General features: G+C 50.4%; 4 protein-coding genes across 18 annotated transcripts in view; 2 read left to right on the top strand and 2 right to left on the bottom strand.

Annotated features, from left to right (window-relative positions):
* Positions 1-351: 351 nt before the first annotated feature.
* dipk1b (divergent protein kinase domain 1B) lies at positions 352-3,639 on the bottom strand. Its single transcript, XM_057019458.1, has 6 exons — positions 3,486-3,639; positions 3,110-3,367; positions 2,181-2,315; positions 1,861-1,968; positions 1,591-1,767; positions 352-1,464 (listed from the first exon to the last, which is right to left on the bottom strand). Exons 2-6 carry the CDS (start codon positions 3,173-3,175, stop codon positions 652-654), a joined length of 1,299 nt encoding a protein of 432 aa, XP_056875438.1. The 5' UTR covers positions 3,176-3,367; positions 3,486-3,639; the 3' UTR covers positions 352-651.
* A 965-nt stretch (positions 3,640-4,604) lies between these two features.
* Positions 4,605-10,267, top strand: LOC130516827 (tubulin polyglutamylase TTLL11-like). Of its 2 annotated transcripts, XM_057018126.1 has the most exons (9): positions 4,605-5,619; positions 7,064-7,163; positions 7,248-7,381; positions 8,194-8,484; positions 8,564-8,848; positions 8,946-9,041; positions 9,117-9,229; positions 9,900-10,142; positions 10,225-10,267. In XM_057018126.1, exons 1-9 carry the CDS (start codon positions 5,125-5,127, stop codon positions 10,265-10,267), a joined length of 1,800 nt encoding a protein of 599 aa, XP_056874106.1. In that variant the 5' UTR covers positions 4,605-5,124. The 2 variants fall into 2 exon arrangements, with proteins under 2 accessions (XP_056874106.1, XP_056874107.1); XM_057018127.1 differs by lacking the exons at positions 9,117-9,229; positions 10,225-10,267 and having other exon boundaries at positions 9,900-10,125.
* A 197-nt stretch (positions 10,268-10,464) lies between these two features.
* LOC130516828 (tubulin polyglutamylase TTLL11-like) lies at positions 10,465-11,408 on the top strand. Its single transcript, XM_057018128.1, has one exon. It carries the CDS (start codon positions 10,465-10,467, stop codon positions 10,777-10,779), a length of 315 nt encoding a protein of 104 aa, XP_056874108.1. The 3' UTR covers positions 10,780-11,408.
* A 960-nt stretch (positions 11,409-12,368) lies between these two features.
* LOC130516826 (disabled homolog 2-interacting protein-like) overlaps positions 12,369-26,622 on the bottom strand; it is a 67,648-nt gene continuing 53,394 nt past the window's right edge. For 13 of the 14 annotated variants that reach the window (XM_057018110.1, XM_057018111.1, XM_057018119.1 and 10 more), the window contains 10 exons: positions 22,823-22,967; positions 21,966-22,110; positions 21,342-21,578; positions 21,056-21,257; positions 20,783-20,973; positions 18,959-19,823; positions 18,152-18,289; positions 14,911-15,113; positions 14,745-14,832; positions 12,369-14,625 (listed from right to left, as the gene is read on the bottom strand). In XM_057018110.1, coding sequence (XP_056874090.1) covers positions 14,458-14,625; positions 14,745-14,832; positions 14,911-15,113; positions 18,152-18,289; positions 18,959-19,823; positions 20,783-20,973; positions 21,056-21,257; positions 21,342-21,578; positions 21,966-22,110; positions 22,823-22,967 — 2,382 coding nt within the window. In that variant the 3' untranslated portion in view covers positions 12,369-14,457. The remainder of the gene's footprint in view (positions 14,626-14,744; positions 14,833-14,910; positions 15,114-18,151; positions 18,290-18,958; positions 19,824-20,782; positions 20,974-21,055; positions 21,258-21,341; positions 21,579-21,965; positions 22,111-22,822; positions 22,968-26,622) is intronic. The other variant, XM_057018112.1, reaches the window with a different exon arrangement.

Raw genomic sequence — 26,622 nt, forward strand, 5'->3', positions numbered from 1 at the left:
GCATCAGTAAAATGCTTACACACGTTTTTGTTTTTTTTGTAATCTACACAAAAATCAAATGTAATGAATAAATAATGCTGTTTTGGGTAAAGTCTAGTAAAATTCACAGTGAACTGATGGTGTCAAATGGTGCAGTGATGTGATGTGATAGGTGTGTTAAAGCAGCAGTGTCGGTGCCTAATGGTTCGAGTTAGGAAACTGCATTCAGCTATCATATCAAAACAATTGAGGTTGAAGGACAATACATTTAATCAGAAGCATAGCCAGTGCCCTGAAACCAAGGTCTTCAAGAGATGAGTGTTTGTAAAAAAAAAAAAAAAAAAAGCATACAGAACAACACGTGGTTGTAAGAGAGGTCAGCAACATTTGTTTAATACAGTATATTTGCTGTTTCACAGTTTGTTATTCACAGTAAATGTAGGTTGAATGGCTAAGGCCAAAATTATTGTCACATACACATTCAAAACCAGTGCAATGTACATTTATTTTAATACAGCTAACTCATATCCCATATAAATGATCCCAGATCCTTCTTGCCTTGCCTTTCAGAAATAATTGACTCAGTATGTTTGTATCCTGTGAACCTATTTACAAAAATACCCCTGCTGTTAAAAGAAGATGTATGGATGGACTGACAATATCAACATGTTTTCAAGAATACTGAGTGTTGGAGATTTTCTTCCATAGCAATGTTTTAAGGTTGTTCAGCACCAGCGAATGATGCACCTCCATCTGGCTCGCCAGACCACTGAGCGTCACACAGGTGCGCAGCTGCTTCTCCAAATCCCCCCGGAGGTCCGACGGCGCCCCAAAAAGCAGGAAGTCCTGCAGCAGCACGCACACCTTTGCGAGGTTGGGCTGCACCACCTCGGTGTTACACTGCTTCACCAGTCGATCGCAGGTGGCCGTGCAGTCCCGCCCGTACGTGCAGTCTACATTGGTCTCACACCGCCGCCCCCTCAGAAACCCTCGCACGACCGCCTCTGATGTCACACTGTGCAGATTGGCCATCTTGCAGTCATACTTTGAATTGTAGCCAACGTGACGTGAGCTGGCATCGCATATTAGGAAACTCCCGTAGGACCCGTGGAAGACCTCTTCCACAAATTCCAGCAGACCGATTGTGATGCGCGCCCTGCGGGGCCAGGCGGGGGCGAGCCAGTGGTTCAAACTGGAGAGCAAGGTCTCCGGGACCAGAGGCTGCAGGTAATGAGGCACCTCTAGCCTGTAGAGGGAGCTGTGGCTCACACGTTCTGTCACATACAGGTCGCCGCAGAAGCCCAGCATCTTGGGGGTGTGCTCCTTGGCCTGCAGGGCCACCATCAGAAGGAACTCATTGATCTGAAGAAGAGCCCAGATAGACTTGGCCTCCGCGAGAGACACTTTACCATCCTGGTTGATGTCACCCAGACTGATGATCCTGTCCACCAGGGTAGTCAGAGAAGACTGCTCCCCAAGTTTGTCCTGCAGGAAAAGATGCTACCACTTAGATATGTGGTGAAAATCAACCATGAACTTATTAAACACATTCAATTTCTGCTTTCTACTATGGTGTTGTGTTATTCCTTATATTACTAAAGGAAAGTGGACCTTGAGGAAACGGTGCACCATCTCTTTAAATTCATCCATGGAGGTTCCACGAGTGGGTTTGTCGTACAAGCTCATCTCCTGTCGCGGGACAGAGTGCGGACCCCCATTGCTCCGCACGGGATCCTCAACACCACACTTGATCACGACCGGCCTCTCCTTCCACACCCCACTGTACACCTGCAGTGACGGGACAGCACAAAACCTTCAGTACGAGCCCCCCCCCCCCCCGATTGAAAGGCAACCAAAGTGAGACAGGATGCATTGTTTTGCCTGATGTGTGGAGGAGGTGGACATGCAGTGCTGCAGCCGCAGAGTCCTCTGATCGCACAGTGCTTTGCAACTTGAGCCTGATATGATGCCCCTTCTGTAGTGGTCACACTGCCAAGGACAACCGGAGATGCAGTGAGGTAAACATCAACATAAACAGATATAAGCTTTTGTATGAGCAGAGTTTTCATCACTAAACAAAATTCCCACTAAAGGAGTCACACAGACGCTCCAATCCCTCTTTGTGTGCTTTGTCCTGCACATTATTGCACTGTTGTTGTTGGTTTTTTTAATGTATTTAAAATTTTGGAAAGCACACTCACAATAACCATTTGGCAAACGTGCCCGCGGCAGAGTTCAGAGTAGGATGCATACTGCATGTAGAGGACCCAGCTGGTGATGAGGATGCCCAGCCATGCCAGGAGGAGGTACTTGACCTTGATGGCTGGGAGACGACTCTTGGGTGGGCGTGGGGATAAAAACCATAAACATTAATACCTCAGCAACACAGAAACAGTGGTCAGCATGTCAGGATAAACCTTGTCAGGGTATAAAAGAGAAATATTTGGATATAACTGCCATACTGGATAGAATATGGTCATCAGAGTTTGGGCAGGTGGGTTATCCAACCTCTGGTGTGGACCAAACAGGGGACCCAGAGAGACCCCGGTCTTCACTCCACTTGCAAGTGAACCCTGTGATTCAACTTACAGTGCAAATGCAAACGGACCACCCAGGGAACCAAAGAGAGGAATTTACATGTCTGACTACAAACTAAGAATGACTGGCAGAAGTGTAAAAAGTAGTTCTCCCATCAGGTAGGAGCGGAGCGTTGAGGAGTTACAGGCAGTGGTTGGCGGAGCTCGTCTCAGAAAATCCGCTCTGAAAGGTGCAACTGTTGCAACAGCCTGAAACGAAGGTGTGATTTTCCTTTTCTTTGTTCTACAGCCCCCAGCCAATCCCACCGAATCCACCTGGAGTATCCTGGTGTGTCATCACCCTCCAGGCTTCCCTGAATGACCTACAGTGTTCTCTACTGACAGACGCGTGCAGAGCTGTGTGGCAAAACACTGTGATTCATTTCTTGTTAGATCATTCTCCTCTTTCCCCAACAAGGCCCAGGCAGCAGTTCATGAAGAGACGAGCTAGGGTGCTCATCTGGCTCTTGCTTACCACGCCTATTAATTAATTAGCCTGATAAATGTTCATCCTGCCAGAGCAACAAAGGACATCACGGTGTCTGTTGTCCTACCTGCAGACCTTTGGACAGAGGGCAGAACAGCACCAGATGAAGCAGCCTCCGCAGTCCTCTTGGCATCGTGGGCGACTGTTGGAGGGCAGCGAGAGGAGCGAGGAGGCATGCAGGGATTCCTCTTTGATCACATTTTCAGAGCAAACCACCAGCGCGCGTCGCAAATGTCGAAATAACCCCCTTTGTGTTTAGCATATGGCACCATTCTCCCTCTGCATCCTCAGGAAATTGGCGATTTCTCAGGGCAAATCTTTCATCCTGTGGAAAGAGAAACGATGGAGAGCGCGTCCTTGAAATAGGATAATCTCGGGTTTGGTCTCCATAACGCGTCAGAAAAACAGTCGCGCAGACGCGACCTTCAGCAGCAAAAACTCACAACAAACTGAAACACTCGTGCCCACGTGTCTGTAATTTGGTGAAATATTATGAGTATAAAGGCAGGTTTCGTGTGGCTGATGAACGGAACCTCTGTTGTGCGACTCCTCTCTGCTGCGCGCATTAAAGGGACAGACGCGGAGGCATGTTTTTGTTCCTCCGACAAAAATACCGCTTGAGTGCGCTTCCTTTAAAAGAAAACGTGTCAGAAAATAGACAATTGAGAGGGGATACATGCTAATTGGTATTATTTAAGGAAATAAACATAACGGCTATTTAAAGAATAATGAATAAATCAGGGTCAAATGTCATTTGTGGAATTATTACTGAGTTAACTAGCCATTAAATAAGGAAAGCACCATTGTTCTATAGCTCCATCTAGTGTCTGAGGTAAAAACTGTACTGCTCATCTCACGTGCTCTTCGTGGACCATCGTCCATCCACAACTGTCTTGGGTCCCTCTGGAGTTCGGGCAGGTGAAGGCGGACGACTTCACGGGAAACTGAGGGAGTGTGTTTAAATCCTCTCATCCAAACACCTGGATGGTTGATTATCACACGTCGATGCTGTAAGTTTGACTGATGTTAGAATTTCGTTACCTCTTGATGAGACGGTTAAAGCTGCGCCTCAGCATCGGGCTAAAGTATGTCTCCACGCCCCTGGAAATAAATAAATAAATAAATAAATAAATAAATGGGGAAGAGACTTTATATCGTCAGTGGTGATTTGACTGTCAGGTAAACTGTGACAACATGGTGGTTTGGGGACATGAAATAAGTCACCTTTTTCTAAAAAGCTCATCGTTTCATCCCCACATCATCATTCGTCTTCCTCTTACAATGTGGACCAATTTTAGGTCAATATTGATTTAAAACATACAATATCGTGTAACCCCCCCCAAAACCATATGCACAGGTGTTTTTGACTGATGAATATCGCAACACTTGAAGAGGTAAAACCTACAGTATATTACAACACAGTCCACAATAATGCTGAAGGGAATTTTGCGAGCGCCGCTCAGTTTAAAAGTGAAACCCCGTGAACGCCACACCGCGCGGCCTGGAACGGAAGCCGGAATTCGGACGCTCTGGGAGGAACCCAAAGGCATCAGCAGCCTGCTCGGCTCTCGGCGCAGATGCGGCTTCCAGACTGGCCGACCGGCTGTTCCTGAGACACCGCACAGGACATATGGCTGCGGACAGCCCTGCGGCGCTGCCAGCCGCTCACTGGACATGTAGATAACGGTAACCCTGATGCATATATTGCCGCAGGGTGAGATTTTAAAGTCTGGATTATTTTAGCTTTAAATCAGGTGCGGACCGACCAGTGCCGTTAGCAGCTAGCGCAGGCTAATTCGGCTAGGCGGAGCCCTTCGCTTCCATCATAGGAATTATTTTTACCAGCTGGCTGCTAGCTAGCGTTCGCCATCAGGTTTTCAGCTGTATGCCACCGATTGCTTCCATCGGTATTTACTTACAGACTCTGGGAATTAACCCAAGACAAACATAATGGATGCTAGTCTGGAAATTAACGCGTAAAAGAGCGATGTGTGCGCTGTGCCACCGTAACAGTAGCTCGCCGGATTATTGCGCTGTGGTACATCTGTGCCCCGTCCAGCACCGTGGCCTCTAAAGTCCTGCATGATGTGTGATCGTCATGCACAAGCCAGAGTTCAGCTTGAGCAGGAGAAAGCGTTTGGAAACGATGCGGAGAAAGAGGACGCGCACCCGGAGGCGCGGGTACCGGCACCTCCGGTGTCCCCGGAACCTCCAGGGGTCACCACAGCTGGCAACGACGCAGCCAACATCTCCAATCATACCCGGAAAAACCGCCCTAAGCAGAGAAAAGACGAAAAGGACTCCTGCGGCAACTTGGACAAACCATTTTACGCGTCTGAAGTCAGCGACCACGCTGCGAAGAACCTGAGTAATCTCACAGGGGGTGTAAAGACCCAGAAGGGCAAGTCGGAAACTAACGGCAACTACGTCCAGGGACCCAGAAACCCCCAGGAAGCCTGCAGCGAGGAGGCGGTGAAACCCGCCAAGAAGAGGAGGCCGGTGACGGTGGACAGCGCCAAAGCCAAAACCTCCCTGGAGGCGCTGAAGTTGAGCATCAAGCAGCTGAAGTGGAAGGAGGTGCGCTACAGGCCTTTTCAATCTGCAGCATTCTGCTGCTCTCCTGCATGCTTTGTGCACGGTTTGATCCCTCTGAACGTTTCATCTGCTCGGCGTCCACCCGAGATTGCTGCTAAATCCCCCAAATGCGCGAAAAGCTGCAGTTTATTGATCGGTGCACGAGTGACGGGCAGTTAAGAACGACACTGGCTGCATTTGCATCCCAATATTTGAGCCTTAAACTCACGGCAGCAGCTATAAATGATTCATGAGCGCGCTCATCGACCCGCTCCTCCGCCAGGGCAGCTTGGATCCAGTGCAGTTAATCCCATCATCAGCCATTATTCATGGGCTCTGCATTATGCACGGCCAGTGAAGCAGAGCGGTGTGATGAGAGCGTGGAGGTAAAGACTTAACTTCTCACCCATGACCCTGCAGGGAAACCTGAGCTGCCCCCGTCTACTGTTTCTAACACCAGACGGGGGGCCCACACGTTTTGTTCTCACGCTCCTCGTCTAATGTGCCATTTTGAAAGTCTAACTGGACGCCGGGTTCCTGCCGACTGTGCGGCTCCGCTTTGGCCTGACGGACAGACGTCAACTGACTTTCAGCATATGGCATTCTCTTAAACGGTGGGAAATGATTAGCCTTAAGCTTCCATAATCCAATAACCTCTTAAATCCCCTCTTATGCAGCCAGAGGAGGGAAGCCTGGAGGGGGACAGCATATTTCACATCTATTTTTCAGGAAATTCCCTGGAAACATCAGATCTGTCCTGCGTTTTGACAGCGGCTGATTTATTTGGGGGAATTGATGCGTCACCCCTTGGAAACTGCTGGGTTTTTTTGCCGTAAAGTGTTAGTTTTGTATCTGATGAATTTTGCCGTTGTGCGTGTGATGGGAACAGTTGTCATCATCCTGGCAGTATTTATAGCAGCGCTTGGCTCTCCAACAAGGTTTCCTTGTTTCAAGCGCTTGCGTGCAAACCCAGTAATGAGCTGGAGATGTCGGAGTCCCATCCCAGAGCTGAGACTTGGTGACCTGAGAGGAGGAGTGGCCCCCCCCGTTGTAATAAAGTTGTAATAGAGTGTTAGTTAAAAGCCCCGTCAGTTCAGAGAGGGGTGTCTTCCAATGAGGGGTGGAACTAAAGAGATGGCTGCTGCTGTGTGGGGATCGAGGCCAGATCGTTTCCTGTCAGACTTTGCTTTGTGAAAAACGTGCACATTTGGTGCTGAACTTTCGGGAGCGTGCACGTGAGCACCGGGATACAGGAGGCAGCGTTAGCGATGGCAGGAGTCCCAAGCGCTCCCAATCCTTTTATAGTATCCTTCCCTTTTCATCGCAATAGAACACGCATAGGCATGTTTAGGCAGGATTATCTCCATGGTAACGGATAAATGGCCCCATGTCCTGAGTCATGCAGCCTCCTTCCTTCCCTCAGATGTGTCCTTCCTCCTCTCTTCAGTTTCCTCTGGGCAGACGGGCAGCGTGTGACATCTACTGGCACGGCGTCTCCTTCCACGACAACGACAACGTCAGCTCAGGGCAGGTGAACAAGTTCCCAGGTCAGCCCCACCCCCACGCCGCTTTCCCGCCTCACACCAACCACCTGCCGCCCCACCATTAAGGCCTCTTTTTCCCCCCTTCAGGCATGATCGAAATGCTCCGCAAAATCAACACGAGCCGGGCGGTGCGGACCATGCAGGAGCTGTTCCCAGAGGAGTACGACTTCTACCCTCGCTCCTGGATCCTGCCGGAGGAGTTCCAGCTGTTCTGCGCACAGGCAGGTTCACAACAGCGCTGGTGCACGTGAAACGCTGAGCTGAGGGAGCCAGCAGAACCCAACTGGAAACCTTTTTCAACCCTAGCGGTGGTTCACTCAAATAAGCCCTTAATTAACTCGTTGTGCTAATGACATTAAGCGCGTCTAAATTGAATTAGGTGCCTTGGAATAACGGTGCCAGAGGCTTCTTCCATGCAAACATGGCTGCGAAGCACGGCATCGGGTGTTGGAGAGGGCCTTATCCTGCGGGCCGGTCCACTGCGATGCCCAACAACAGATGACTGATGTCTATAAGGAGCAGACCACACCTCTGTGACCGTGGGCATTAAGGCCGGCGGTATTTTTAACCAGATGAGGAGAAAGTGAGACGCTGAGCCGCCGTTAGCGGCAGCTCGGCTAATCTAAGATAATCGATCATGTCACATCAAGTTAATCTGCCTCATTGGCTGTTACGTTTGTGGCTATTTCAGTATGAATAGTGGGGCTGTTGTGGGATCCACGCAGGCTTTTGTCCGGTTGGTCTCAAGTCTCAAGCTGTCAGAAGCCGAAAACATTTTGAAACATGTGTTTTTACATATTTGGGCATGTTGGCAGCTAATGGTTTGAAGATTTGAAGCCCATTTTGCTCAATATCTTGAGCTAAATAACCCCTGAGCCTGGCGTGCTTGGCAGTAATGCAGATGATCCACCAGGGGGCACCATTGGTCCGTTCATCATCATTCGGCAAACAAACAATATTGAAACTTTGTTTCCATTCATTCTCCAACAGATGTAAAAGGTTTAAGTATGACCTTGTTACGTTCCCCCCTTAGATCCGTATGGTGAAAGAGAAGGACGCCACGCTCAGCCCGACCTTCATCGTGAAGCCGGACGGCGGTTCTCAGGGGGACGGCATCTACCTTATCCGTGATCCCAGCGAGCTGAAGGCCACGGTGGGCTCCCAGGCCAGGCAGGGTGTCGTCCAAGAGTACATCCACAAGCCATTACTCATCGACAAGCTCAAGTTTGATATCCGCCTGTACGTCCTGATGAAGTCTCTGGAACCACTGGAGATCTACATCGCAAAAGAAGGCCTGACGCGCTTCTGCACCGAGCCATATCAGGTAGGTGGCCGAGGCCTTTGGCTGCCTCGGCAGGATGCTCCAGTAATGACGAAGGTGTCTCTTTCTTTTGTTACTATAGGAACCGAGCCAGAAGAATCTGAGCCACGTGTTCATGCACCTGACCAATTATTCTCTGAATGTCCACAGTGGCAACTTTGTCCACTCAGAAAGCCAGAGCACTGGGAGCAAGCGCACGCTCTCCAGTGTGCTGTACAGGCTGGCAGCTAAAGGTGTGGACATTAAGAAGGTGTGGTCCGACATCATCGCCCTCGTCATCAAAACCCTCATCGCTGTGGTGCCTGAGCTCAAAGTGTACTATCATGCTGAAATACCGCCTGGTAAACCAGGACCTACCTGCTTCCAGGTCAGCAGCGTCCGCCCCCGTCCCAGATCAGGACTTTCCATCAATAATGGAGCAGCTTTCCTTTATTTTTAAAGGTGTGTGTTGCGCTGTTTGTCAGATTTTAGGGTTTGACATCCTGCTGATGAAGAACCTGAAGCCTGTGCTACTCGAGGTCAATTCCAACCCCAGTATGAGAATCGAGCACGAGCAGGAGGTGAGCGCGGCGTCCTCGCTTGGCGCGTTTAGCGGGATTGTCAGCGTTGCCGTGACGAGCGTCTCTGTTTTTAAGGTGGCACCAGGAGTTTTTAAATACGTCCCCAGTCCTGTTGACAAAGAGGTCAAAGTGGGCGTGATCAGGGACACTCTGCGCCTTATGGACCCTGGCCACAAGAAACCCTCCATGTAAACACACACACGTGCACATCTATCTTTGTGAAGACATAACACATTTTCAAACCCTGAACTTTAACCCAATTAATACAATTAAGCCAAGTTTTAACCCTCGAAGAACCCTTTGGAGTTGCCTACCAAAAATGTCCTCAGGTTGCAGGTCAAATTCCTGTCTTTGGTCCTCACTACGTAATGTGCACCAGAACACACACACACACTCTCTCAATAATGTGGTCGGTCAACAGCATAATAACATTCTGCTCTATTCGCCTGGTACAAATCCACCATCAAAGAACCTCTACCCATCATGCATCGAGTGTAGAGTGTAGAGCCGCTCCCCCATCAATTGTTCAGCAGTTCTGTCCCGGTGCCATTCACACCGTTTGCTCATTCATGGCAGAAGAATCCGCCTCATAAAAGTCGGCGCTAATGTTTCCCCTCGATACCAGCATCCCTGCGCGTGTGGGGACGCGCACGTGTTACCCACAGGCTTCGTCATGCCTCACAGCGTCTCACACACGTTCTGATCAGTCATTTATCTGATTCAATCACAAATAAGAGAATGCAGAGATTAGCACAGATGCTAAGTGATGCTAACATCACTTCCTGTCTGCTCTGCCGTGGTCAAACGGAAGGGTCGACGAGTGGGGTTTGAATTGGTATCGTCTCCTTGTTGCCGCAGTTACCAGCTGAGGCCCGGCGGTCTGGAACACAGCGAGGAGATTCCCATGGAGTCGGAGACGCCGGAGAGGAGCCCAGATGAGGGTGCGCTACCGTCGCTGTGCCTGAAGCAGGTTTACCCCAAATACGCCAAACAGTTCAACCACCTGCGGCTGGTGGAGCGCATCGCGGGGCTCTTCATCCGCTTCCTGGGGGTCAAGGGCAACATGAGGCTGGGTCCAACAGCCTTCAGGACCTTCATCAGGTACAGGCTCATGGCCGCCGGGGCGCCGCGTTAGCCTTCTTTACAAGGCGCGACTGACGTTAGCCTTCACGCCTGAATACAGGAGCTGTAAGCTGAGCAACAGCAACTTCACCATGGCTGCCTAACGAGACGTAGAGGACGGACGCCGGCGTCCTTCAGTAGGACAGATAATTACGCCTCGTTCTCTGTCAGAGTCGCCCGCCGACGCCCGCTCAGATCACATTGTGACAGGGAAGCGCGTGTCGGACATGAATAATTCAGCACCTTGAGATGGCCGGGCCGGGTCATCCGTATTCAGGAAGTGCTCTCCTTTCTTTCAGGAATGGGCCTGCAGGCGTTCCTGGAGGCCTTTTTCTTCCTGGCGGCCCGCAGGTTCAAGGCTGCGGCGCCGCGGGAGCAGGCGGCGGCGCTGTTGGAGCTGTGCGAGGCCCAGCTGGAGGCCCAGACCGGGAGCGAGGACAGACGCTCGTTGAGCTGCAGCAGAGCGCAGCCGAGGGCCAACAAGAACCAGACCTCCGGCGCCGCCAACCCCCAGCAGCTGGAGTCTCCCGCGCCCCTGAGGAGGGCGGCGAGCCAGGACTACCGCCTGCACCAGAGGCTTAAGCCCCGCCCACTCAGGGCCAACGTGGAAAACTGACCTGAGTGCGAGCAGGATCCCCCCCCCCAACACACACACACACACACACACACACACACCAAGAGCAGCTTTGTTTCAGGGATTCCATTGGATGCTTCAGCTACATGCAGTAAACCAGTGCGAGGAGTCTTTTTAGTCTATTTTATTCTGGATTTGCACAATAAACGTCTGAATTTGATTTGCACAGATCGGTGTGAGGGTGACTGAGCACTTTGTGAGCACGTGCGTGCCTGCGTGCGCTCGACTGTATTCTGTTTGTGTTCGGCTCACCGTTGAAAGCCTATTTATAGCCGGCGGCTCAGCTGCGCATTAGCGAGGAGCGAAGTGAACCTGTGTGTTTTTGAGGGAAAAGGGCAGCTAGCAGCCAGTTGTGCACAGAATGCGCACGTCATATAGTTTCACCATTCTGGGCCAGAAAATGTGGCCGCTTGGCTGTCGTCACTGCTGATTTATGGCAAATCACGAGTGCTAAATTTTAGCCCTGTTTTTAACTGCTCTGAACTTGCACGCAGCTGAGAGCTGTAAGACTGACTGTTGCTAATACCTTTATTCTTGATGTGTGAATGAATTAGCACTGCAAAAAATAAAGCAAATGTGGAGCCTTTGTGTTGGTTACCGATGAAACTTTCCCCCAACGGTCTCATTATTGTGTGTTTGTTAGCTGCTAAATCAGGAGGGGATTACCAGCCACTTGACAGCTATTATAATTCCCAGTTGCTAACGCTAGCGTTCTTCCTCACGGTTTGGTTTGTGCCACAAGCGTGTGGATGACCAACATGATGTGCACACACCCAAACGGCCGCTGTGCTGTCTGACGTGTGGGTGGTCCCTCCGTCTCTAAATACACCATCATCATTGTTAATTAGTCTCAGTGGAACGTTCAACTTTAGCAACTCAGGTCAACCCTGTACTGTCACAGCTCCACGTTCCAACTTGTCAAAGCTAAAATGCTCACATTAGCTCATTAGCTGTAATTTGCTTTTCAGCCGCCCGCAGAGGCAGAACGGACGCTGTGTGGTGGGCTGGAAGCCCCATTTAGCACCTGTACCCCACTATTACCAGTCCAGTCGGCCCACTAAGCTCTTGCTGCTCAGCTTTAGCCCCATCTGAACAGAGCTGGTGGTGCACTGGTGTTCCAGCATAGCCTGGCTGTGTGAATGCAGCCATTTTAGCTGCTGCTGCTCAAGGCTAAGCTAACCCTCCTCTTACCTGTGCAGGTTTAGCCTTTGTGGCTTGTTTCAAACAGCCAGTCCCGAACACACGTGTTTGCCCCTGGGGGAGTCTGTTCTATTTTGCCGATGGGGGTTTGGGGGGGAGGGGGGGTAGCCTCATAGGGAGCAATTAAAACCAGCAGAGCCCTTCCATGTTTAAAGGAAAAAACAAACGTTGAGGATCTGCTGCTAACGAGCTCCTCTCCGTGCTGTTTACTGCAGGGTTTTGCTGCAGGAACAAACCTCTACAAAACCACACCAGCTGAGTTGCTTCTTTCTTTCTTTTTTTTTTTTTTTAAAAAATAGCTAAATAAAACTTTAATGGGTCTAGTTGCAAATGTACATCGATTGCACAGCCACGTTTTGTCAACCACAAGATTCTTCTGTACATTATTGTTTTTATTTCTTTTTTCTGTCGCCTGTCGTCAAGAGAAGCAGAAATCAGCAAATACTTTATACTTTCAACATACTTACAAAAGTATTTTCTACAATAGAAAACATACAACATCTTTCACTTTATAGCTTTTATATTTCAGCTGATCTTTTCTCGGCGCGTAACGAGAGAGATGATGGTTTTTTCCCACTTTAAAACAAAAAAAGGTGTAAAGTCAAATTAGACATTGAACATTAGTGTGTCTAATGTATTTCTTCTTTTTTTTTACATGTTTTTACACATTTTACGATCTGACGTCACTGTTGAAAGCAAGACAGCTAATTTTAGCTAAACCGCCCTTATGCTAAACTATTAGCTAAATGGTAAACAACAGGATTTGGTTTAGCTAAGCAATATTTGAACATTTTTGCTAAAATGCTACTGTCAGTAACAAACAAAGAAACAAACATGTAAACTGATCAGAAACTGATCAACAGAACACGGACGGTGGAAACGTCAGATTTACAACCAGTTGATAATGTTGTTTTTGTTGCATAACAATGTAAAATTAGCTACAAAAGTGATTTTTAATTTCCCCCAAAGAAAATATTCCCACGTTTTGCCTCATCGCTAAACCAGGTCATCCACACCGGCTTTGATTTATATATATGTTTAAAAAAAACTACTTTTAGTTGTAGACAATCACTTAAAAAGTATATTTTTAAAATCCCTTTATTGGCCAATTTTCTGTGCTATCATTTAGAAAAGAAAAGCTAATAATTTTAAACCCCAACTGAACTTAAAAGTGCATTAAGTTGGAGACAAACAGGACTGTGCTTGGGCATCACGCAGCGAGACCCCCCCCCCCCCCACTCAATAACCGTTAGTGACACCATCCTCTAAATAAAATAAAACTAAAGACAGGGAGAACACTGAGGGGTTAATTTAACTGTACAGATCTACCCGGTGAGGATAGGTGACGGGGATATTCTGTATTTACATGATCCATAATGATACAGCAGAATCTGAGGGGACATTTACAAAAAAGTTCTTACTATCAGGTAAAAATAGTGTTTTATTTACACCTTCCTGGGCTGAAATCTCTCACATCTGTCATATATTCACTCTAGAACCTGCAGCACGCCGCCACCACCTTCCAAGCTAATTTAAAACGATGCTACCGTCGGCTCCGGGAGCCTCGCGCCGAGACCTCAAAGAAAATATACAATAAAATATGTATATATATATTTAAAAAAAAAAAAAAAAAGGAGCAGGAGCGACGAGGGACAGGTGCTGGGAGCGAGCGCCGGGGGGCGTCTTCACATTCAGGAGAAGAGACCAAAGAGAGCGTGGCTGCAGACAGAAACCACCTATAGGGAAGAGTCCCTCCGGTCCAGTGTACACTGTGTGTGTGTGTGTGTGCGTGCGTTGTGGTGCCATCAGGGGGAGGAGACCCCCCCCCCGACCGTCCAACGCTGTCGTCCATCGTGGTGAGCGAAGACGGAACCATGAAATAAAGGGCTCAAATATAGATCTACGTGTGTGTGTGTGCACGCGTGTGTGTGTGTCCGCTCCATAAATGCAGACATCCATGTCCCACCTCTAGTCGCATGGATGCTCTCGCTAGTCCACAGTTTGGGGGGGTCGGGGGGGTCAAGGTGTGTTCCAACATTAAGGCATTTTTATGTACCAATAGCTTTTCACAAAGTGCACTAAGCGGGGGAGGGGTGAGGGCTGGGGTGAGTTGGGGTGTGTGTGTGTGGCGGGGGGTGGTGTGTGTGTGGGGGGGAGGCTTTTGGACATAGCATTTTTTGTGAGATCATATTTGGTTCTTTGGACGTGGATCTGAGATAAATTCACTTTTAATGGGTCTCTGTGAGGGGGCGGGGCCAGAGGAGGGCGTGTCCAGGTGGCTGCGGGGGAGGGGTTAGTGGTTCGTCCCGGTTTTGGTAATGTCCCAGCGCTCGTCATCTCTCGGCGTTCACCTCCGTTTGGTCAGTTCTCGCCCACGTCAGCCAGTCTGGAAGACCCTCCGCTCGCTCCCCGCGGGGGCGTGTCCCCCCCCCCCCCAAGGGCGCGGGACGGGGGCGGGGCCTAGCAGTTGCTGCTGTTCCTGAACTCCCCGTTCTCGGTGATCTGCAGCTTGGTGGGGTTGGTGGGGGAGATGCCGTTGCGGGTCTGCAGGCTGTAGCGCTCCTTCAGCTGTGACAGGGCGCTCATCAGGCGGGCGTTGGCCGCATCCAGCGAGGCGATGCGCTTCTCCTGCACGCACACGAGCACAAACATCAGCACTTACACACGGGTGGGGGCGGAGCAACAGGTGGCGCTGCAGACCAGACACCAGAGAAGAACGTTGGCAGCCCGGCGGGCTGGAGGCTAACCTGCGCGTCGATGATCTTCTGCTTGGAGTCCACCACCGCCTGCATGTCCGAGTGGTCCTTCTTCAGCTCCTCCTCCACCGACATCAACCTGCAACCACAGCGGGGGGGGTCAGAAAGGCAGCAGGGGCCCGAGGGCGCTCCAGGGCGGGGGCGCCGACCCGCTAACCTGCTAATGATGCTCTTCATCTGGAGGTCTTTGTCGTCCTGCTGTCTGCGCAGGCGCTCCTCGGACTCCTCCAGCCGGGCCTGGTACTCCATCAGCACCTTCTGGGCCTGCTCGTCCTGCCCCTTCAGCCGGGACTCGTACTCCTCCAGCTTCTGCACCGACGCCCGCAGCTTCTCCTGCAGCATGGCGATCTCCTGCTGGTACTGGACACAGGAGAAGATGCCTCAACCCCGGAGCTACCGTTCGCCCGCTACGCTGCGGGACGTTAGCTTCTTAAATCGGAACGTGCACGGATTCCACGGAGATCACAACCGGATGGACCGGAATGACCTGCAAGTTCCCAACGGGTTTGACTGCCTGACGATAAAAGTCCGATAAATAAATATCCGATTTCCGCAGGTTAAAGCGATAAGTTGGATCGGCTAACGGCAGGTCCGATTAGGGGAAATCTCATTAAAGCACCTGGAATTCCTTCCAGTACTCTGATATCATGGTGCACGTTTCCCATTAATCCGATTAACATCTTGGTCTTTTCCATCTGTACATGTTAAAAAAAAACATCGTAGAAATTAGGTAGCAGGCTAGCCGAGGAATGTTGTGAATGAATAATATTTCCTCCGGATGAAATCCGATGAGCGGCCTGATAGAGGCGGATATTTGGGATCTGATGACGACACTTACAGAAGGTGAGAGCTTTTCAGTTCGATTAAAGGGTTTTAAACCCGCCATCAGAAATTTCGCCTGGCTCCGAACAAACCGAAGCAAAAACTCGTTAAGAGTTTAAACCGACAGGAGATAAAGAAATTGAAGTGTGTCTTGATGGATCGGAAGAGGTGAGATGTGGGAAAACCGGCCTGGAAAATCTCTCCGTGACCTCCCAGAGGCTTTTAGAAGAGATTAATAGAGGTATCAGATCTCTTCTCTCCAAAATCGGACTTTTTTTTCGCTGCCTAGCGTGATCGCAGGCGCAGAAACATCAGCCGTTAGCTCGGGGCCTGTTAGCATTGTGGCGAATCGGCATGAAATTCTTGTAAAATCTCCTTCCACAAATCACTCCTCCGCCAACTACCGGGGCATTTTTTCCCATCATCCCCTTCTCTGGAGGAATGACCCCAAATTGATGAAGACGTTTTTCCCTGAACCCCTCGAGAGTGAGCGACATCAGCTGAATCGGTTGTGCACGATACCTGTGCACGACATCAAGTCTGTGGCAGCAATGAGCCAGACTGTTGCCAAGCAACCAGCAGAAACCTTTCTAACAAAAGCTTTCCAGTTTGTCATTATTAATAATATGTTTTTGAACTTCTGACCATTGACTCCGCCCACTGCGGGCTACAGGCTAACAGCGGAACATTTAGCAGTAAATTGGAGGCGAATTCTGCCTTTTTAATTGTAATTTCTAATTAAAACGATCAGAAATATTCTGAATTCTGACTCGATATTACAGGATTATTACTGAAAGAAGCTGCTGCCATCAGCACAGCGTCTGACTACACTGAGTGGGTGCATTTTTATGTGTCCAGGGTTCCGGGTTCCGGGTGGTGTGTGTGTGTGTGTGTGTGTGTGTGCGTGTGGTCCTGCGTGTTTCCTCCTGCAGGGGGCGCAGAGGAGCCGATATTGGCTACAGCTGGTGCTGCAGGCAGGCACCTGTCCACAATCTACATCAGCACCTATGTAAGGACGGAGCACCTGTCTACCAGCTGACTCTTATCTTATTCAAGGGCTCCTAAGTGAGTTATGAAATTCTAACTGTTGGGTTTGGGTTTGTTTCATAACTCATTTAGGAGCCCTTGAATGTTGCCTTTTTAAAATAATTTCAAATCTAACAGCGATTTCAATGTGACTCCCCATAAAATTACATTCAAACATAAAAATGTATCTAAGTCCAAACATACCTAGAAATATACTGTCTGCTCTGAATTAGCTCCATTTTAAGGGTAATCAGCCCTCGGAGTCGTTAGCGAGAGACTAAAGTTGATGGACACCCTCACACCCCCCAGTAACCCCAGTAATTCAGCATCACTGGGACACAGACAGATGGCCTCTCTGACTGGACCCTATAAATTCCTGCGTTGGGGGGCGGTTCTGACTGACCTGCCTGATCTGGTCTGTGGCCTGGCGATGCCCCCGATGCTCTTTATTACCCAACGTGTGACTCAGGGAGGGGCATTAGTTCATGGCCAGCCAGGTTCCAGAACCATGTTTGGGTGGGGTTTACGGGTCAAATAACATCCAAATTAAATCTCAGATTGATCAATATGCTCACTGATGAGCGTTATTATTATTTTCTCTCTCTCGGAGCCTCGAACTGCCACCAGAAAGAGCGCCCGGGGCATCGACTGCGAGCCCCCGCTGCCGCTTCAGGGCGGCATCAGCGTCTTTGTTAAGACTGAAGTTGTTGCCTCCTCCTGAGAGTGTGAGTGTGTGTTGTATGTGTGTGTGTGTGTGTGTAAAAAAAAGCAGAAAACAGGAAGGTGACAGTCAAAGCATGAGTGGAGAAGCAGGGAAGGTGGACGGAGAGAGCAGGAATCTTCCCCACACACATGCAAGTGTGTGAAAAAACACTGCAACCAAACACACACATACCTGCTTTGGCTGCTATACAGAGACAGAAGTGGCGGTGGGGGTGGGGTGGTGTGTGTGTGTGTGTGTGGGGGGGGGTTAGCTTATATTTTCAGTTTTTCAAGCACTCTGGTGGAAATGTGTTGTTTTTACACTGTGTGAAGGATGTGAAGGAACGTGCTTTGTGTTGGTAAAATAACATCTTTTCCACCAACATTCCCAGGAAATTTTGTTTCCAGGAATTTATTACCTAACAAGGTTGGGGGGGTACGGAGGTGAGGGAAGTCTACTTCCAGGATACTGGGAACTCTTTTCAGTGAAAGTTGGGGTGTTTTGCCTCAAGGTTTTTCAAAACCCTGGAAAAAACTGATCAGTTCCTGGGGTGGAAAAGGGGCTTCATGCACCTCACATGTCAAAGCGTTCGGAATTCCTGTCCAAAACGAGCAGGAGCGCTGGGAACTGTATCATTCACTTTACCACTAGGAGGGAGCTAATCTGCTGAAAGCGTCCGAGACGAGAGAGGAAAGATGCAAAGGAAGGAATAAATGGACAGGAGGCCATTGGGATGGGGGGGGGGGGGGTGAGGGAGTGGATGAGAGGCAAAGAAAGAGAGGGAAAATCAGGGCTGAGGGTCGAGGTGTTTCTGTGAAAAAGTGGGGTTGCTTAAGGTCAGAGTTACCTTCTCCACCTGAGTTAGATCCTCTCTGTTTCTCAGTGTGTCCGACTCCAGCCCCTCATGGTCTAAATACTGCATATTCATATTCAATAGCCAGGCTGCTGTGCGGTCCAACGCACTGGGGTTCACTGGGGAGGGGGCCTAGTGAAACCAACACACAACACACACACACACACACACACGAGCTGAGTGCAAGTGGACAGGCGGGGGAAGGGGAGGCTGGTTGAAATAACAGCACAGACACAACAGAAACAAACAAAAAAAGCTTGAAATGCACCAACTGGCCCGTCTGAAAGCAGCGTGTGGGATGGAGGACGTGCTCACACACACCTCAGAGTGGCTTTAAACACGCAGGAGTGTGTGAACCTGCAGTGAGGCGCTGAATCCACCACTGGCATGGAGATTAATGACACCTCACATTTGCTTCCGTGAGGAAAATGGGACAATATTGCTTTTTTGTTGGGGGCATCTCAGCATTCCCCTTGAAGATATTTAACGACTGTAATTATCAATTTAAAAACAAAACAGTTGTCAAATGGAATTATAGACCAGTTGCTTCAGTGTCAGCCTCCGGTCGGGGCCAGATTTTAGGGAATTAAGTGGAAAACAGCAGATGTGACCCCAGCAAAACACCAACATGGATGTTAGCATTGTGTTAGCGGACCAAACTACACACATCCAGGATGTGCCCAAGCCACACTGTCATGTGCGTTAATTCGAGTTAGCCTACAGCTACGATTAGTGCAGGGTGCAAACGCTTGGGTTGCAGTTTCCCCGAGTGTGGATGAAGCTGTCTGTGTCGCTCCGCACCTGTTTGTGGTGAGCCCTCTGCTTGGTCTCTGGACTGTCCCCTTTGGACGAGGAGGACTGTTGCCGTAAACGCGCCCCGCTGCCGGGCCAGTCCGGCGATGACGTCATCATGTTGCCGGAAGAGGGCCGTGGGTAAGGTCCCCCGCTCAGATTGGGCGGCGTGCGGCCCCGGGTGATGCTCTGAGGTGGGGGCTGGTCTATCCTGCGCTGCGGGCCGGCGCTGTTCTGCCTCGGGACGGCGGGCTGGTGGTGCATTTCCGTGAGGGACAGCTGTCGGCGGTTGAACTCTCCTGAACGCCTCGCGTACTCGTCGCCGCTGCTCCCTCCCCCCCCTCCGCCATGGTTCAGGAAGGCGTGCTTGCCCCCGGCCGGGCCGTCCTCGTTGTTGCTGTGGGAACTGACGGAGCTGTGGCACTCCGAGCCGGAGTCGGTCATCCCGCGGGGGGACACGGGCAGGCAGGCTGCCATCTGGTAGACCGGGTTCTGGAAGGAGAGGGGGGCTAAGAGTTGGGCGGGTCTGCCCGGGGTGCCCTCTGTGCCCATGGCGGTGGGGGTCTGACCCGATCTCCTCGCTGCAGGGATGCTGGGCTGGGGGATTCTCGCTGACCAGCCTCCCATTGATGCCGGGACCTCGCCTAAGTTGTCTGAAGAGCTGGGACCCGGGCCCCCTTCCAGATTGTGAGTGTCCTGTAGGTCCACCATGGACAGGCTTTTGCTGCCGTTGGACATGCACAGGTCGGGTTCATTGGTCTCGGAGTAGCTGGAGCTGCGTGCTGGCGAGGGCTGGATTCCTGAGCTCCGTGTCACAAAGAAGAGGTCCTTGTTTTCCGGAGTAGGGGAGGGTAACCTGGTGAAGTCCACCAACCTGTGAGGATCAGACCCAAAAAGGCTTCAGATTTTAGACCAAAGATTTTCCCTGTCCTCTCATTGTCCCTTCAGCCCGCAGGTGGAGGCTTCACTGCCAGGAGATGAAGACCTGGACGGGGGTCAATAGTGTCTCATCCCCCACCCCTCCATCTCCCCTAACGCTACCCTGTCCCTCCCTTTTCACCTCTGTCTTACTCCCACTTTTCATCCCACCGATCCGGACGGGGATCGATACGGTGAGAACTGCTGGCTCATCTGGATGCTTCTCAGGCTCGCCGACGAGCGCACGGACGGGCGCAGATAATTGGAACGCGTCCTTCAGTAGACGAGCAAACATTAATTGCGATAAAGTAAAGGGGGCAGGCTTCGACGTCGGCCCATACAGGGATTTTACTTAATTAGTTTCATTGATTGGGGGCCTCTGTTTTCTATAACGATGCTATCGGTCCAACTTCCTGTTTTTCTCGGCTCACCTCGTCTTCCCGCTGTGTACAGTAGGAGCTCATTTGCCTGCTGATGTTCTGGCGGTGTTTATGAGACAGCCGCCGTCAAGCTGTTAATCATTTATCTTCCCTCCTGCCTCCGTTTTCATCTCACACGCTCTCGCTTTGGCGCCTTTTCCACGTGGGCAGGAGGAGATAAGCGGTGCCAGCGTGCAGTCATCTACACGCGGCTACCGAGGGCAAACCCAGTCCCCTGTGTCCAGGGCAATTACTGCATCTCTCCATGGAATCAGATTTATTATTATTTTATTGTTATTTCTCACACTATTTGTGAGGAGGCGTAGCTTTCAGAGCCGAGGGGGGCCTAGCCTAGCGAAATTAGCAGATGAATTAGCTTCCCAAAAGAATTCTAGTCGCTCCTGCTATAGGAATCTAGTTCAGGTTCATTTCTGTGACTACTCTCCCACAAACATGATAACTGAAGAGAACTTTTCTGAGCATGGGTGCGTCGTACCCTGCGAGGTCGTTGTCTATCACCATCTTCTGCAGGCCTGAGGAGATGCCGCAGCCGGCCTCCATGGGGGGTGAAGCCATGGGCTCCGAGGAAAGGCCCGGCACCATCATCGGCACGCTGGACGGGTTGGACAGAGCCGCGTTCACCTCCCGCAGGATTCTGGGTAGTGGACCAAGCTTGGAGGAAGCGCTCTGGAAAAGGAGCAAAAACGATGAGGGACGTGAACGTCGATTGTGGTTGGATTGTTGCGTCTGTGCATCATCACAATGGTACCTGGTCCATTAGAGACACCACTTCAGACAGGAGGGAGTGCAAGGTGGAAAGCTCCCTGCCCAGGTCGATGTAGCCCTCAAAGCCCGCCGTGTTGGAGATGGTCTCCGGGTTTGAGATCTCCAGCAGGAAGCGCTGCATGTTGGTCCATTCGTGCTCCAGGAACTGGTTCATGAAGGACATGTACTCCTCCTTGTTACCAAACCTGACAGCAAAAAAGGAGGGAGACCTGTTAGCAAAGACCGCCCCCCCCCATTCCCAGATCGCGGTCACCGAGATCCCGACTCACTTGGTGAAGTTGGCCAGGTTTTGCGTGACCTTGGCGATGAGCGTGAGCGTGCGCGCCGTGCGGTCGTCGGGATACTCCTGCATCAGGTTGAAGAGCGAGGGCGACATGATGGCGGGGCAGAGGAAGCGCAGGAACAAGGAGGCGCTGATCAGACGCTCGCTGATATCCAGGTGACCCCGGTTGCTGCATTCCTGCCGCCAGGACGCGAAGACCTCCTTCAGCTCCCGTGGGAAGACGCTTTTGAGGAGAAAAAGCCAGATTAGCTTGATTAGCCATGGAGATACTTCTGGAGTCATTGGCTCCGTTCTGACGTGTTCAAAATGTGTTTAATCTTCTCTTTTGATAACTTTAACTTTCACAGCCACTGCATCAGTGTCTGGCGATAATTACCGCTTTTCACATCGACTTCGCTTTCAAGAAAAGAAAAGACCACGACTGACAGATGGCTTTTAGAAAAAGTGATCTTCTGCCAACTGGCATGAAACCTAATTAGAAGCTGCTATGATTGTGCTGCGTTCTGAGAGATAATAAAATAAAGATAAAAAACAGCCGTGGCTACGATTTCCCTCCTTCTCGGCCGTATTGCATCACGCGTGGCCGGGCGCGTCGGCGGCGCCGCCTAACCAGTATGAGTTGATGATTTTGCAGAAGGCCAGCTCGCAGCACATCTTCAGGTTGCTCTGGTGTTCCAGCAGGTCGCCCGAGGAACATTTGGAGGGGTCCACCTCGCAGTTCTCATCCGACTCGTACAGAGCCTTGATGAACTCACCTGAGGACAGCAGAGGACGGAACACGGCTCAGGACGGTTTAGTTGGAAAGGGAGAAAAAAAGCCATTCTATATTTAACGCTGCCAAGGACGAGCTCTGACTACTGATGAAAAAAAGACTGTCAGGCTTTGAAGGCTCGTGAGAGCTGAAGGAGATCAAACGTGTCCAAGAAATGTAACTTGGCCCTCGATGTTTTTGTGCAAGTACAATGAGACTGACAACATGTGGCGAGTCTAGTCGCAAAGACAAGAGGGACTTTGACAGACATGCCGCATTCTCCCCCTCCCCAAACCATCACAACTAACCCCTAATCCTCAAACGGCCCTATAGAGTTGTGAGGACCAGCCAAAAGTCCTTACTTCAATAGAGAAATGGATATTTTGCAGCTCACTATGTAGCATGTACAAGAACACAAACACGCAACCTTGTAATTCTATCTTTGTGAGGACTTTCACAGACACAATAGGATCCCTAACAGTAACTTCACAGAAAAATGTCCTCGCTTTGCTAGTAGAATGAGTATTTCGGTACTCAATATATATAAAAACACACACACACACACACATAATGAAACACACATCAAGCGAGAGGAAGCAGAAAAGCTCCATTCCCGGAACCGTTCCCTCAGCCTCTTGTTAGGACTGCAGAGGGTCACACACACTTGATCTGCCCTTCACCAGCCTCTACGTGCACAAATCTACTCCCTGATTTACCAAGGGCATCCTGCAGGTACTTCTGTCCCACCAGCTTCAGGTACTCCTCTATAGCCTTCGTCGCCAGCGTGTTCTCTCGGAAAATCAGGTGGTCGTTCTCCCCGCAGCGGTCCACCTCAGACATCATCAGGTCTGTCAGGAAGTCCTACAAAAACAGTAACGCGTGTCAGCTTTGTACGAGTCTTACGTATGAAATGTTCCCTACGTGGTGGAAAACAACAAAACAGGGACAGCTGGAACGAGCGGCCGCGCTTTATCTCCTCTTTATGGCTGCGCGCTGCCGCCATCAGAAGCCGTAAATCGATGCATAAACAGAAAGGAGGCGTTGGGCGCCTCTTCCTGTCGGACGGACCGCCGACGAACAAGCGTAGACGACTGAGCGGCGACTCAGGTGAGCCGGGCTGTCACCCACGCTGCCGAGAATCCAAGTCGGATTTCTCAATTTGCTGCACCGTCAAATACAACCGCTCTTTTCATACCAGGCTTTGGACGTGAGATGTGCCAGAGCTGCAGCAGCAGCGCTGAAAAGACACCAGGAAAGTGACAGGACAGATTTTTCTTTGTCTTCTCCGAACGGCAGTAAACAGATCCTTCGCTTTCATGCGGGAGCTCAAAGACGGATTCTGACATCCGTCATGTTTCAGTCCGAGCGAACAGGAGGGGGAAGAAAAAGGAAAGAAAACAAACGGGGACTTTGTTTCCCACATCTGAACGCTCGCTCCGCTCCTATATCGATCCAGCGCGAACGTTTCTTCTGGAAAATTAACTCATCTTGTCATTTATTTTCCCGAGTCATCTCCGCGCGGGTTATAAAGAATTCATCAGATGAGGGAAAATAACCGATGGAGACATTGAAGCTCCCCAAACTCAAAGTGTGGAAGGAGTGAAAGGAAAAGAGAAGCAGCGGAGGATGAATCAGCCCTTGTTCAGACCCCTTCCACAAATGTCTGGGTGCGCTCTTATGTAACTCCCCCGGCTGCTTGTTAAACTGGGGGAGCTGGCGGGAGAGAGACCAGTGACAGAAGCAGAGTGGGAAATGGAGGAGAGGAGGGCGAAGGCGAGCAGCAGCCTTTAAAGAAGAGAGCATGGAGGTGGTGGGGGGGCCACCAAGGGCCTCAGATGGATTCTGTGGCTGCGTGTTTTCTAGCTAATCAAAGATACACCACAGGGAGCCAATCACCCACTGATGGGGGGGCGGAGAGCCTTTTTCTGAACACATTTTCACTCTGCACACATGCACTTGTCCCTGAATGCACCACTCGATCCTGGAGAGGGCAGCAGGCGCACCTGGAGTCTGAAGAATATGCGTGTGGATTAATAATAAAAATGAGAGTGTGGAAGGTGCGTGTGAGTCTACAAGTGGCCATAGGTGACAAAAAAGTGGAATAAGGCCATTAAAGCTGGTGGAAGAATCTGCTTCCCTGCAAGGAAAGGACCCCGAGCGATGGCAGAGCGGCGTCAGCGTGGCTCCTTATTATTAATGCGCACATTAAAAATGCATGGTGCCGTACATTTGCCTTATAGACGGTAACAAACTGACCCTGGCATTAGGCACAGGAAGCAGAATGAACACGGAACATTATTTTCCAACATGTCCTGATTGGTTCTGATGATTAAAGAATGCTCATGGTTATAAATAAAGCGCACAACTGATCCAGGCCGGATGAAGGATGACCTTAGCTGCCCTTAGGGACGGACACCCACCTCGTTATTAGACCGGGGTCTTTTTTTCTACTGGAAGAAAATGTCATCATGTTTACGACCTTTCCTAACCCCTAATTCCCAATGGGGCTGCCCCTCCCCCGCCCCCGTTCCGTACTCCGCATTTGGGTGCTGAATCGAGACAAATCCAGGCCTGATTGGAGACGACGGGTGGAGAGACGGAGGGACGGAGAGACGGAGGGACAGAGCATCGGCAGAGAGGCTTTCTGCTGCCATCCTTCTGATGCTCTCTTTGGGTACTGTTGCACAGAAGGCTGGAATTTGACCTGCATTACATCCGTTTAGCAGCATATGTGAGCATAGCTCTAAATGCCCCCTTGAAGACAAAGTTCACATGCACATCAACTTCTCCAACGATTCTAGTGACACACGTGCGCTCCGCTCTGTCCTGGCTTGTATTTGTCCTGTGTGCAGCTCTTTAGGCACGTGGCCACGCTGAGCGTGCCAGGAGGAGCGCTAACATGCCAGAGTTCAGGCCTTTTTCTGGCCCCGATTATTGACTTCCTCTCTGTCAACCTGAGAACAAGAACAAAGTCTGTTTCTGCTGCCTCACAGATAAGAGAAAGGCCGAGCGGAGGGTTTGGAGACGTTGCAGAGCTGATAAAATCTAATAAATAGCAGGGAGCAAAGTTCCGTCCAAAAAGAGGAGCAGGTCCCTGCAGATGTTTATCTGCCAATAAAAACTCATAAAGCCCAGTTGTGTGCCTGTGCCTCCCATCTCAGCTGCAGGAATATGAATCCTGCTTAGCATCGCGCTCCCATAACCCCCCCAAACTGTGATGAAATGAGCACTTGTGAATATTCCTGAGTGGCAGTGCAGCCTGTTAGATGGGATTTGGGGACACGCCCTGGACAAGTCACAGTCTGTTACAGGTCGGCTCAACCTCGAGGCGCCGATGGACACCTGATCTGTGGTGGTCCGCCCCCCACAGCAGCCCGGCCTACGTTATTAGACTGTAATTCAAGGACCAGAGGAGCATTAATACAGTCTCAATTCTCCATAATTGATGAGGAGGTGAAGTGTTTACACAAACAGGAAGACACAAACAGGAAGTGCGAGGCTGGTTCTCAGAATTCGTCCAATCAGCTGTGATTGCCGTTTTTGCCGGAGGCGGTTGGCATCATTAAACGCCTGACATCTCTCATGATGATGATGATGATGATGATGATTTGGGTGGGGGGGGGGTTCAGGACTTTACCGGACAGTTTGTCCTTGTCCAGGCGGCTGCACCGACTTCTCAGGAAGAACGGCGTGAATTGAAAACGTCACCTGATGATGGTGGGGGGGCATAAAATTACAACTGCAAAATCAGCAGACTTCAGGCCCTGGAGGGACAGTTAAAAATGGTGGCGCAGATATGAAACCGCGGAGCGTTCTTGTTGGTACCGACGCTTTATCTAATCAACATTTGTCAAAAAGAAATATGTGGAACGTGCACGAGGAAAAAAGATCTGAAACGCTGATCGGGGGGAGACGGAGGAAGAGAAGGAGTTCATTTCTTCTGGAAGTTGGCCGAGACATCGAGAGGCCTCCGGATCAATATGCTGAGCATCAGCGGCCCCTCTTCATCACTGACGGGCAGTGAGGAGCCTCAGGTGTCGTCTCTGATTAAACCTGCGACTGTGATGGTCCAGTGCTTATTTACTGAGCCGACTGGTCAGTGGAGCCTGTCTAAGCATTAAAACCCCTCAGGATTGTGGCAAACACGTCGTTTCACTCAGTGTTGTAAAGTGGGGAAACACATTTGATCCTCTGCAGCCACCGTAGCTGAAATGGCAGCTCCTCACCTCCTGTCATCTGGACTGTTTGCTGCCCTCTCCCAGGACACATTTCTGACTCTAATTTCAACACAGCTGCCTGCTAAATTTCACCGAGGCTGTTTGCCAAACTGAGGACTAGTTTATGGCAGCGTAATTCACATATTTGTCAGCAGGTTATCAATAAGTGCGCAGAAACAGGAGGGCGTGGCAGCCGGCCTTCCCCAGGCCACTGTCACGGCATAAATGGAGCAAAGGCAACATCAGGACATAATATTCAGGAACGAGACCAGATCAATACTGCACTTGATTTGTGCTGC

The sequence above is a fragment of the Takifugu flavidus genome, chromosome 20 (genome assembly GCF_003711565.1).
Source record: "Takifugu flavidus isolate HTHZ2018 chromosome 20, ASM371156v2, whole genome shotgun sequence".
In the NCBI taxonomy this organism is placed as follows: Eukaryota; Metazoa; Chordata; class Actinopteri; order Tetraodontiformes; family Tetraodontidae; genus Takifugu; species Takifugu flavidus.

What these genes read in the sequence shown, in the direction of transcription:
- LOC130516828 (XM_057018128.1), top strand. Translation starts at nt 10,465, where the DNA reads ATGGGCCTGCAGGCGTTCCTGGAGGCCTTTTTCTTCCTGGCGGCCCGC.
- LOC130516827 (XM_057018126.1), top strand. Translation starts at nt 5,125, where the DNA reads ATGATGTGTGATCGTCATGCACAAGCCAGAGTTCAGCTTGAGCAGGAG. An exon ending in TCCAGCTGTTCTGCGCACAG is followed by an intron (nt 7,382 to 8,193) that starts GCAGGTTCACAA and finishes TTCCCCCCTTAG; the next exon opens with ATCCGTATGGTGAAAGAGAA. An exon ending in GCCTTCAGGACCTTCATCAG is followed by an intron (nt 10,143 to 10,224) that starts GTACAGGCTCAT and finishes GCCTGAATACAG; the next exon opens with GAGCTGTAAGCTGAGCAACA.
- dipk1b (XM_057019458.1), bottom strand. Translation starts at nt 3,175, where the DNA reads ATGCCAAGAGGACTGCGGAGGCTGCTTCATCTGGTGCTGTTCTGCCCT. An exon ending in CTCTGTCCAAAGGTCTGCAG is followed by an intron (nt 2,316 to 3,109) that starts GTAGGACAACAG and finishes CGCCCACCCAAG; the next exon opens with AGTCGTCTCCCAGCCATCAA. An exon ending in TGGTGCACCGTTTCCTCAAG is followed by an intron (nt 1,465 to 1,590) that starts GTCCACTTTCCT and finishes CTTTTCCTGCAG; the next exon opens with GACAAACTTGGGGAGCAGTC.